The sequence below is a fragment of the Cucurbita maxima genome, unplaced genomic scaffold (genome assembly GCF_002738345.1).
Source record: "Cucurbita maxima cultivar Rimu unplaced genomic scaffold, Cmax_1.0 Cma_Scf00039, whole genome shotgun sequence".
In the NCBI taxonomy this organism is placed as follows: domain Eukaryota; kingdom Viridiplantae; phylum Streptophyta; class Magnoliopsida; order Cucurbitales; family Cucurbitaceae; genus Cucurbita; species Cucurbita maxima.
The window spans coordinates 440,665-453,413 of NW_019272055.1; the positions used below are offsets into that span (position 1 = coordinate 440,665).

A 12,749-nucleotide genomic window follows, 5' to 3' on the forward strand; every position below is an offset into this window, starting at 1 on the left:
AATTTTCTTTTTATTATAAATCTTTTTCTGTAAATTTTTTGGAATTTATAATTTAATTTAAACTCCAAATGATTCCAATAATTCTTTTTTCCCCCTGATTTGATGCCTCCCCCACTGTCATATGCCTTTATTCTCCCTTTAAAAGTTTATTTTCATTTTTTTAATTTCTTATATAATAATATCTCCATACCTTTATTTTTTATTTTTATTTTTATAATTTTAAATATACCATTTTTTTTATTTATGGGCTAAAATGGACGTATAAAAAAATAGCATAAAATAAATGAATGATTAATTTGGATGTCCTTATGAAATATTATATTAATGCGACATATGATGAAATTGCATGAAAATACTTATAGACGAATAAATTAATTTAATAATATTGAAGTATTATTTTATTTTATTAAGAAGCCGTGTTGAAAGAGTGTTATCTTTATTTATTAAATTGTTAAATTATTATTTTTTTAACAGAAAGAATAAAATGAAACAATTAATTAAAAAATATATAGTAATTAAGTTTGTCACAGCTAAATACTAAATTCTTTAATTGCAAATTTATTAAATTTTCATAATAAATTATTAAATAAACAAATTAACTAAATTAAAATTAAAATATTAATAAAAGAGTTTGTAAACCGCGTCGGGAAGGTTCTGACAAATTGCGTCACGTGCTAAGTGCTGGACCAGCAATGACTGCCACGTGTGAAGCTACAAAAAAATCTTATCCTCGGAAGTAACAAAAATTTACTTTGAAAAAAGAAAAAAAAGAATAAAAGAAAAAGAAACCGCCACGAAGGCAATGGAGAAGGGGGGGGGGGGGGGTATTTTGGGGAATGTGATTTTTTTTTTTTTTTTTTGTNAATTCCACTCAAAACCATGCAAAGAGTACTGAAGTTGAAGTGGGAGTGTAAAATGAGAGAGAGAGAGAGAGAGAGAGAGGTGGGCTCAAACATGGTCAAAGCTGAGTAAAAAAGCATAAAAATTCCTCGGATTCTGTCTGATTCTTTGTCTTGTTTTTGTCACTCTCTTTACTTCCATTTTGAATCACCCAACACAATATAAGGCTTTTCCCTATGCCTTTCTACCCCTGTTTTTTTTTTTTTTTTTTTTTTTTTTTTTTTTTTTTTTTTTTTTTTTGTTGCTAGGTTGTTGCTGTTTGTTTCTACGTTTAGGAGTTTTGTCGTGACGCGACGGAAAGTGGTCCCCAACTCTTCCGTTTGCTTATTAATGGGATTGCTGACACGTGTTATATTGTTGCCACGTGGTCGCATTATGGCATCGAGAGATCCATATTGCCACGTGAATGTGGGCCCCAATGCTTGCCTGGGACTAGTGGGCTTTGTCTCTTACATGTGTCCTCCATTCCATTTTTTTAATTTTTTATTCATTATTTTATTATTTTAATATCAAAATTGGGGGTCTAAGCCAATAATAGCCATAATATACCTATGGGTATTAAAATATGATTTTTTTTATATATATATATTTATTTATTATTAAATTATAAAAATTACTGACCTTCCATTCTTTTTCCTCTCGAAAATGTAATTATTTTAATAGTTACGATATTTCTTTTAATATTTTAAAATTAAATTAAATCACGAATACTCGAGAATGTTACATAAATGAACTGAGATCACATTCGAACCAGAGCAATTCTAAGAATGATTTTAAAAGAAATGAAAGTTACTGTCTATACCAACCAAACATATACCTAAGCTGGCATCTTTAATATTCCTAAAACTAAAAGGGGTTTGCAAAAAGAAAGATGGTGATATCCATTGAACATGAACCCTAATTATGTGATATCAATTTGGTTGTACCAACTAATAAAGCAATGGGTATTAAATTGTGGGTATGGTTGGAAAGGAAAAGATAACCCATTTTCAATCTCATTATACTTCAAAAACGACAACTCTCACTTCAGTTGTCTATGCTTTTCAGGTACGAGTTATCAATTCCTAATCTCTTTTTATGGATCTTGTTTTTGTGACGATCTGAATTTCTTTCAAACCTACGAAATAATATGATTATGATACGACATGTGAATAACAGATATATATTGTGATACGATATGTTATGTATGATATGTTATGATAAAAATTGTTATGCCTGGAAACATGAAACGTTATAATATGACATATTTATGTAATCTAAATGACATGATTAGACATTGTACGAGCGAGCTTACAACAATCTTATCCTACTTTAAAAATAGGATTACATCAATCTTATCCTACTTTTAAAAAAAATTAATAATTAAATTTTACAAAGTTTTTGTTATCCATGTAACATAATTTAGGGTAGAGATAGCAACCGACAAAATTCTATTCATTAACATTACCCTGACAGATTTTATAGGTTTTTCCTTTCGGGGTTTTGTTCAAAGTTTTTTTTTTTCAAATGCATTAGAGAGATTTCCCCACCATTATAAAGAATGATTCGTCCTCCTCCCACAATGTGGAATCTCACAATTCACTCCTTCGAAGCTCACACACACAATACACACACATGCACACGCGCATGCGCATACACCCACACACACAATCAATGTGGGACCCTCAATCCACCTCACTCACACACAATACACACGACACGCTCACACACAAGCACACATTTTTTTAGCTGTAGTATTAAAATTTTAATTTGTTTGAATATTTGCTTATAATTTTTTTTTCATTTATTACAATTTTAGGGTTTAGGGTATAGTAATATTAAAATTTTAATTGGTTGGTAATATTTGCTTATAAAATATATTGAATTATTCGATTTTTTTTTATATAATTTTTTTTTATAAAGATATATATATGTGTTTGAGGGAACTCGATCTACCCTAAAATAAACGAACAACCCAATAACCCAACAATCCAAACCTACAATTCTATTTATCTATACAACGAGCCACACTCGTTGGTTTGAGAGGACTCCCATGAGATGATGGTGAACGAGAGAAGACGAGTGTAGACATAAGGGTTTGGTATAGGACCAAATAGGGTTGTGTGCATATTAATCTAAGTCAAAGTTTACAATAGAATTATCCGATCAATTACTTAGACTTTTAAACTTGAATTAAATAAAGATTGAATTTGAGGTACATCCAACTCATTATCGAAAAAGATAAGGCCATTCCATTTTGACAAAAGACTCACACCCAAGTTTCATAGCTTTGGGTCCGCGTCAGCTATTCCGATTATGATTTTCCTACCTCCCGAGGGAAAAGTCCTTCTCTTTTCTTCATATTTCAAGTTGATTTCAAGCCTGCTACTATTTATATATATATTGTTGAGTGCTTGATTATGAGATTGTACATTGTATGTGACTATGTGTGGTTTGTTTAGAGGATCTTCAATTATCTTCGGAAAATAAACTTGTTTCATAGAAAAGAGGTCGGTATTATTTCGAGATAGTTAGCAGGTATAAGGAATGGTCCCATGCGACTATGACTCCTTGAGGACTAATAGAAAGTCGTAAACTAATAGAAACTTGTCTTGAGTGATAGAGTTTGTATACGTGTTAGAGTTGGATTATTCACGATAATAAAAAAGGAGGCAGAACTCTAATGTCTTCCTAAAAAGATGGGTAGTGATTTCTTTAGAGATATTAATATTGGATCGAGCATGTAACGATTCAAGCCCACCAGCAGTAGATATTGTTTTTTTTGGGCTTTTCTTTCGGACTTTCGATTTTTAAAATGTGTTTGCTAAGAAGAGGTTTCTAGGGTGTTTTGTTCTCTTTCCCAACCGACTCTTTGGGTCCAGCGTTCTCACTGACACTCGTTTTTTTCTCCAATCGATGTGAGACCCCACCAAATTTACCTCCCCTTCGGGGCCTAACGTCATTGCTGGTGCATCGCCTCATGTCCACCCCCTTTGGGGCTCAGTCTCCTTGCTAGCACTGCTAGCACATTGCTCGGTGTCTGGCGTTGATACCATTTGTAACAGCCCAAGCCTACCGTCAGCAGATATTATCCTTTTTAGGCTTTCTCTTCCATGCTTCCCCTTAAAGTTTTTAAAACACGTTTGCTATGAAGAGATTTCCACACTCTTAAAAAAGATGTTTCATTCTCTTACCCAACTGATGTGGGATCTCGCAAAGTAATAATGTGCACAAAATATATTTTTTTTTTTTTGGTATGATTGTTACATTTGTAAAAGATCTTGTACATTATGTTGTATTTATTGTCGATTCAAATTATGAGATAATCGAGGGACCATCCCGAATATCCCTTAATTGCCCCATAAATTGTTTTGTTTGAACGGATCTCATCAACATAATGAATCTTAGGTTGAATTAGACCTTGAATCGAGTAGATTTAGGCTAGTACCAGGAATAATTAGTAACTCTGATCCGGTTCAACTAAGTAAGTGATTTTAATAGTGGCTTAGTTTGATGAATTATTTGAAGTATGAACGGCACGTGCCCTATGACCCTGCACATTTCAAATGCCTGTTTATTATGTTATGGAACTCAATATGTTGTGTTATGTTGTAATGGTGAGATCTACTATGTTATGGAATATCATGTTTGACATGTTATGTGAAATTGCGCTATGTTATGGAAAGTATTATACCATGTTATGCAATATATTACGAGATGTGATTAACTTATGTATGAACTGAATGAAGGTGTAACTTGTATCACAGATACATGCCATGATTTTAAGCTATTGGGACCTCGTGCATCTTGTATGTTTTATGCATCGGGATACTTCTCTGCTATGATTAGTACGGATGTGTACACTACAATGTTATGTTACGGTATTAAATACATCATAATCCTATTCACGCTCTTTTCCTTCCATGGCATTTTGGCAGATGAGTGTACACTACTTGAAAGCGAGTTTTAGGGGTACATATACGAGTTTGCCTGAGGTCCATGTGCACGAACCTTAGGTGTGTGTAGAGAAATACCACACATCCAATTCTACCTAAAATAGAAGTAGAGAGCAAGGCCATGTTATGATATTTTTATGGAAAGATAAGTCCCACCATGATTGCCTGTGTATGGATTTTCCGACCTTAACAATGGGGTAACTTACAAGTATTTCTTAAAATACTCAAGTCACGTGCTACTTTTATTTTTAGGTCGGTAAGACACCTATGTATGGATGACGACATACAGTGAAGATTATGAAACCAAAGCTAGGGCTACATTTATGTTTAAATTGCAGTCTTTGTATGTTAGAGCGTTTTAATTACTTTTAACCTATTGTTATTTCATTTCCGCTATGTCATTGATATTCACTTTTATTGTAATAATTTTAAGAACGTTTTAAGTTCATAACATCGTTTATGAATTTTTTTAATGAATTTTATGCACATAATAGACATGTAATACATATAGTGATGTCTCTATTTTATTAGGAAAAATAGAGTATATACTTAACATGCTCTAAGATTAGCTCGAGTTTAGCTCACAAGTATATACTTAACATGCTCTAAGATTAGCTCGAGTTTAGCTTACCCTTGTGACGGGCTCTGAGATACATGACATTTACATGAGTTATCAAATCTGCATGGAGAAGCTACAAAATGTGATAATATGTGATAATATGCTAAATCGTAAACTATTACATTTGATTGGCTTAGCTATCATGCATCTAGGTTAGTTAGTGTCACGACCCAATTTTTTAGGTTTCAGATCTCGGATTGTGACTACATAGACAAAGACAGAAAGGAAATAAATTTGAAAAACAGTGTAAAATTTAAATTGAATTAAAACAAACAAACGAACACTACAATTAAATACATAACGAAATCTCATTACAAGACCGTGCTTTTCACATTTATTACAAAGGGGGAAATGGTTTGCAATACGATTACAAACCAAAATAAGAGACTCAAAATATACAAAATGGACTAACACTTCAGAACAATCACCACTATGACCGCACTGCTCTCGAACACTCCTCCACCTTCACCGATAGCCTATAAACACTTAAAAAAACAAACGGAAAAATATGAGTGTAAAAATACTTAGTAAGAAACCTATTTGTAGACTCTCGTCGCATACTTAACCTAGTAGGTATGTACCGACTTTACTCTGGGCTTTAGAAAGTTGGGACCTAGCCAGTACTTATATTTAAGCGTCTAGAGAAGTCTTAGAGTTCCATATATTACTTTAGTTGTTTCCAAATCTACTATAGTTTCAAAGGTGGTGGTTTACCCTTTCTTAGCATCCCAGATCTATTGAGTGATAAGTCACATCTCTCCGGTGAACTATTTTTCTATTATGTGGCTTAGGTAACTTGTTTTGCTTGTGTAGTAAATGACCGACCGACGTTCTAGGTTGAGGCTCTACCTCATAAAAATGTTTGTGGGATAGTATGGTGTGAACTAATCTGAACATCATTCATGGAAGGCTAGCTGACGTACACTCTCACAAGACCATAATGTCACCAAAGTTTGGGTGATGAGAGCTCCTGTGTGCTGGCCAACTACTTGGTCAACCTATATGTCCCACGCCCCCCTTTCAAAAACGAGTTCAAAGCACAGTGGCCAGCTAGAGACATATTCCCCAAACATGCTATGCCTACCTCTACGGTACAAGTGCCAAAGTGGAAAGGACAGTAGAGACTCTACCTCTACAATACAAGTGCCAAAGTGGAAAGGACAGTGGAGACTCGGATGACATTGTTCATACTGCTAAAAGCCTGAAGAATTACCTTGTCATGCTAGGATGTCAGAGAAGTTTACTAGGTTCTAAGAAGCCTCTAGGTGGTTTAATTCTTGTCTCTCTTTTCTACGACGTTTAGGACTAACTTCTCGAGCTATTCCATAGTTTGGTAACAAACATATCTATACCTCTAATCGTACCTCACGATTCTATGGTGCACAGTCTACTCAAAATGTACTAACCTAGGTCAACTTTTAAACGGCTCTAGTTATAGCCCTAATCTCAATTTCATTCTCTCATGCATGCTTGTAGGCAGATATACCTATTGATCACTTAATCTCAATTTCATTCTCTGAGCTGTCAATGAAAAACCATTTTCAAAGGAAGCACCCGAGATACTTGCCCCACAACCCTTGCTAACGCTATGATACACGTTTCTGCCACAGAATAGCTTTTATATCTTTTTTTTTTCTTTTTTTATTAGATGCATAAATTTATCCCATTGATTTTCAAAAATATTATATGCATAAATTTATTAATTTGGTTTTCCACATATTAGTTTTATTAAATATAGCTTGGTTTTTTTTTTTCTCATACTATTTATAAAATAACAACAACAAATAAATAAATATTATAATTAGTTTATATTTTATATTTTTAAAATTATATTAATATTTTCATACCCTCAAAAGGGATACTTCGTTTCCATCTTCAACCGATGTGGGTTCTTACAGTCCACCCCCGTTTGGGGCCTAGCATCCTCGTTGGAACACCACCTTGTGTTTGACTTTGATACCAACTGTAACGACCCTAGTTTCCTACTGAAATAGAGTCATTACTATATGCATGACGTGATCTTTCTATACGAAAACATTCATTTAAAATCTTTCATAAACGATGTCATAGACTTAAACTTTCGCATTCAAAGCCTTAAAACAAAATAATAAAAAGATTGAATGGGAAATATAAATAAAGTCTAAGAAAAACATTATAATAATGTCATGATCTAATCTAAGATCTACGAAATAAAAATGCTACTATCCTAACACAGGTTTTATGGTCTTCAACGCAACACCGCCTTCACCAGTACAAAGGTGCCTTGTCTTTACCTGAAATATAAAGATAGTTCAAGGCTTCAGTATTTTAATACTTAGTAAGTAAGTGACCCCACTATTGGGGTCAGAAAATGCAAACACATGTAGAATGATGGAACCTATAATTTAAAATCATCTTCTCTTAGGTGGCTTTTCAGTCCCTGAAAATTGGATATATAGTACCCACACGTGCGAGCATGGGCCTACTAGGCAGGCTTGTACACCCCTGGCATGTTCGTCAGGCAAGCTTCTCTGGGTTGTAGTCGAACACCCGGTTGCAATAGAGACCGTCGTTGCACCATGCTAAGTATGATGGTCATTCTCGTCTCATAGTGCACCCATCCACACTCATCACAAAGGAAAAGTGTCCCAATGCATGTGAACATATAAATATGCATGAGTTCTCCATATTTTCATCTGGCATAATAAATCAGGTAGGGGAACCTCATTCTTTCATCATAGTGCATCATGACATCTCATATATTACACAGCTTATCGTAACATAACATAACATTTTATTCATACCATCATACCATTTGGCATAACAAAAAATGACACATTCATAACATCACATCTCATCACAAGGCATGACACACATATAACACGTGCAAGACCACCGAACACATGCCATCATACATGAAACAATTCTTCACTCACATACATCCTAAGAAAATCTCTAGGAGGTTATGGAGTTCCTATGATTGAGTCATCGAAAAGAAAGGTGCACCTTATTGACATATGTAATAACTTTAACTTCTTTTAAGTTTTTCTTAGTCATCATATCTTCGAGATCGCTATCATTCAGATATATCCTTGTTTCATTCATGTTTCCCTCCTTTAATCGGGTATTACATTGAGACTCTTAACTTGGAATAAGTCTTAATCTTTATTAATATTATAATGTTAAGGTCAACCAAGTGAGGATGAATTGATAACCACACTTTGGATTCTACCAAATACATTGACTTCTTTTGTTGTGTGTGAAAATTTTAAAATATAAAACTTGGTCCACGTTTTGCATATTTTAAGAAAACGATACTCGGTCTAAATCACGTGTAAAAGAGGTATCTAAGTCATGCCCTCCCAATATCCAACCTTGCTAAAGTTAAGGTAACGTTGGTTCGTGTGCAAAAAAATTTCCTACCCAATCGAGTTATGTTGTGTGTTCGACATACTAAGTTTTCAAATAAAATTATGGGTTCAAAAATGCAAACACAAGCAATCATGGCAGGTTTTTGTATAAAAACATCATGGCATGACTTTCGCCTCTGTAGTACTTCGGTACTTCGGTATGTAGTACTTCGGTACACACGATCCATGCACGTACATATGGACCCACCATATAGATTTGTATGCGTATCCCCTGGATTTAACTTGTTGGGCTAGCACACTTTTACACTACTGAACATCACGAAGAGAAAGAGTCTGCATAATATCATGGCAAACATAGATAATGTAAGGTATGCATCCATACTAAACATATCAGGGAATTATCTTGATACATGTGTCATACACAATGCATAAGGTCCCATAACATTAAGACGTAGCGTATATTCCCGAAGCTAAACATACATTCATTATTTTCCTAACATGACGCTCCTATGAGACATGCATACTTGGTTCACCATTAACAATGCATAGTTTTCTAATATCTCGAAGGTACAGGACATACATATTACCATAGTTTACAGGGTGTGGTATATGGAGATTCATGCATCAAATAACATTGATATCATAACATAGTTCCACGGCATAATATAATATCTAATATCATAGCATAACTAGTACATGACATAACATATATCATAACATATACATTACATAGTACATGTCATACAATCATAAAACACAACACATGCAAGGGTCACAAGGCACGTGTTGTTTAGACAACAAACAAGTCATGAAATCACTTACTTGGTTGATCTAGGTCAAAGTTACTGATTATTCTTGGAACTAACCTGAATCTCCTCTTCATAATCCAATTCAGCCTATGTGGGCCCACAACTTAAGACTAGAACACATTAAAGAGTTTAGTTTACCTAATGGCATCATTTTAACTTAGCTTAAAATATTTTAAATTGACCAAACAGTAATCATACCGACCTTAAATGCTTACAATAACATCAAAAATGGTAAAAAAATGGCATGAATAGTAAGAACCGAGTCTAAAATAGTTCACTAAAGGAAGCCTCGAGACTACGTTGAGTCTAGCCAAACCAAAGCGCGCTAAACAGGTCAGGTAGACGGGTCAGTCACGGGCTGGCGCGCTTAGTTGAAGTTAAGTCGAGGCGCAAGTCGTGGGTCAGGTTACTAGATCGTGTGATGCTGGTCCAGGATCAAGCTGGTTTGGGTCTAAGAGTTGGGTTTGGCAGGATCTGATGGGTCGCGCAAGCTCTAGGCTTCTGGGATATAGGTGTTACTAGGCTAGGTAGTAGATGCTGGAGTTGAGCTAGCAAGAATGGGTCGCAAGCTGGCTGTGTTTGCTCGACTTCTAAGCCTAGGAAGGTTCGGTCCCGAACCTGTGGTTCAGTGGTCTATGCACCACAGCTAAGGCATGGTTTTTGTCTTGGTCTCGACTCGATGGATTTTTTTTTTTTTTTTTTTCCTCGGTTCACAACAAAACTTTGGCTACTTTTGGTCGATTTTCGAACCCTTACTTTTGGTCGAATCTAGATCCCTTATCAACGGCAAACTCGTGACAATAATATCTTAAAACATAGAGACCAACTTAAATTCCGACCCAAAAAAAAATTGAAAATCGATTTATCCTGTTAGGTTGAATGGAGTTGTGACCTATATGGGTCACGATCTCAGATATATATAGATGTGTATAATGAAGATTGATCAGTAGATTCTCTTACTATGTATAGATATGGCCTATTCTAGTCTGTCATATCGTAATAGAAGAGTTGTCAAGAGAATTGGAACAGAAGAAGTTAAGGGTTTTTTTTTTCCTCTCAAAACGGGTTGCTACAAAAATTAACCTATGTATTCGATGTAACAAATTCATAAAGTTATTTATATTATAAGATCCATTAAATTAAACATTAAGTTAAAATAATGATGTAACATCAAAAACTATAGTATAATATTTCATTATTTTGTGTAAGAGCTTCAAATGTCAACTTCCATTTCATTTATTTAATGATGTTTTTATTAAGATTGCAAAAATGGTGAGATTTGGAGAAGGCTCTATGTGGGGATGAAACATATAAGCCTGTTCTCATCGTTGACTTTCCATTTGTTTTTTCAACTATAAATAAAACCTCTCTTTTTTGAATAACATGTAAGTTTTTGATATCATGAATTCAAATTCCCATATGCCTTTCTCTTCTGATTTCCATTCAAGCTCCCTACTTTACAACCTATCAATTTTGAAGGATAAACTCCACCAAATCCAATCGGTTGTCTCCGTCGTCGTCTACGACTTCCAAAACTCGACCGAGTCCCACCCACGAGACTTGTCGCAGTTACCGACGGTCAACTCTATGATCCAGGAACTTATCATGGCTGCTTCTTCCATGTTGTTCACATGTCAAGAGATGAATAACTTCGCTGTGAACTCGTCGTTACATAACGATGTTGTCGATAATAATCTTCAAGGTCTCGTTGACAACGACAATCAACCTTCCATCGCCCTTCTCGACGTGGCCAACGATCATCGCCATCATCAGAACTGGTACTGTTGAACATAACTTTTTGTATGAAACACTCAATCTAAAAAAGATTACAAGGCACTTTATAGAAACGAATGCATTGTGTTTTGTATTTGACAATTAGCTCATACGATTATTATTTTAATAGGTACAACATGACATCTACTACTAATAACGACGACAACGACAACAATAGCAATAGAGTAACGACAACGGAAACAACACAAGATTATCGAACTTCGATCAATATTGTTGAGCTAGACGCGACGGATCTTCTTGCAAAATACACCCATTACTGCCAAATTTGCGGGAAAGGGTTCAAGCGGGACGCGAACCTACGAATGCACATGCGAGCACACGGCGACGAGTACAAAGCGAGCGGGGCGTTGAGTAACCCGGAGAAGAGTCATAGAAGGGATATGAACATAAACAAGAAATTAGGGACTAAATACTCATGTCCACAAGAGGGCTGCAGATGGAACCAAAAACATGCCAAGTTTCAGCCATTGAAATCACTGATTTGTGTGAAAAATCATTACAAGAGAACCCATTGCCCCAAAATGTATGTCTGCAAGCTCTGCAGCGGCAAGAAATTTTCAGTTCTATCAGATTTGAGGACTCATGAGAAACATTGTGGAGACATGAAATGGGTTTGTTCTTGTGGCACCACATTTTACAGGAAAGATAAGCTCATGGGTCATGTTGCTCTGTTCGTCGGGCATGCCCCGGCAATCAGTTCGTCGGTAAGAGCGTAGTAACTTGCGGCCGATATGTTACTATGAGTTTATGTTTGTTCTTATTTAATTTGATGGATTCTGTATGATATATGTTGTAACTTGTCACAAAGATGTATTGCCAGTAGAGTACATCGAATGATATCAAAACATTGATGGTGGCATTACTGACAAATTGAATCAAAGCTTCAAATTACGGCAATTGAGGTATTGGTATTGTTAAAGAATTAAATTTACATTATGTGACAACGAGCGTAGATTATGAAAGAGAGAAATTGTGACAGGTAGCACAACAAGTGATATCAGAGTACCAAATCAACAACATACTCACACTTACCATCAATTAAAGATAAATTTCTCATTACAAACTAAATTATTTGTTCTTAGAAATCATATTTTCAAGATATTGCTCTGATTGTAGGGCATGTTCCGGCTCAGTTCATCCGAAAACGCTTACTAATATGTAATGGCCTTAAGTGTTTACGTTTGTTCTTATTGAATTCGATGAACTCTATGTTATATAACAAAATTTGCATTATATAAACCGAATTTCATTAAATTAAAGAAGCGAATTCAACGATTCAGAACAGACAAGCCGCATTTTTACACACACACACACCAAAAAAAAAAAAAAAAAAAAAACCCCC

At 34.9% G+C, this 12,749-nt stretch overlaps 2 protein-coding genes across 2 annotated transcripts in view; one reads left to right on the forward strand and one right to left on the reverse strand.

Moving 5' to 3' along the window:
- Window positions 1–11,016: 11,016 nt before the first annotated feature.
- LOC111469323 (protein SENSITIVE TO PROTON RHIZOTOXICITY 2) lies at window positions 11,017–12,537 on the forward strand. The gene is made up of 2 exons (XM_023114560.1): window positions 11,017–11,391; window positions 11,517–12,537. Exons 1-2 carry the CDS (start codon window positions 11,033–11,035, stop codon window positions 12,121–12,123), a joined length of 966 nt encoding a protein of 321 aa, XP_022970328.1. The 5' UTR covers window positions 11,017–11,032; the 3' UTR covers window positions 12,124–12,537.
- Window positions 12,538–12,621: 84 nt separating this feature from the next.
- The window catches only part of LOC111469340 (histone H2B.7-like), a 1,383-nt gene continuing 1,255 nt past the window's right edge, over window positions 12,622–12,749 (reverse strand). Inside the window, exon 2 of the mRNA XM_023114580.1 lies at window positions 12,622–12,711. The gene's annotated coding sequence lies outside the window, so the exon portion shown is untranslated. The remainder of the gene's footprint in view (window positions 12,712–12,749) is intronic.

Coding starts and splice junctions, on each gene's coding strand:
- LOC111469323 (XM_023114560.1), top strand. CDS start 11,033: ATGCCTTTCTCTTCTGATTTCCATTCAAGCTCCCTACTTTACAACCTA. Junction 11,392..11,516: donor CATCGCCATCATCAGAACTG/GTACTGTTGAAC, acceptor TTATTTTAATAG/GTACAACATGACATCTACTA.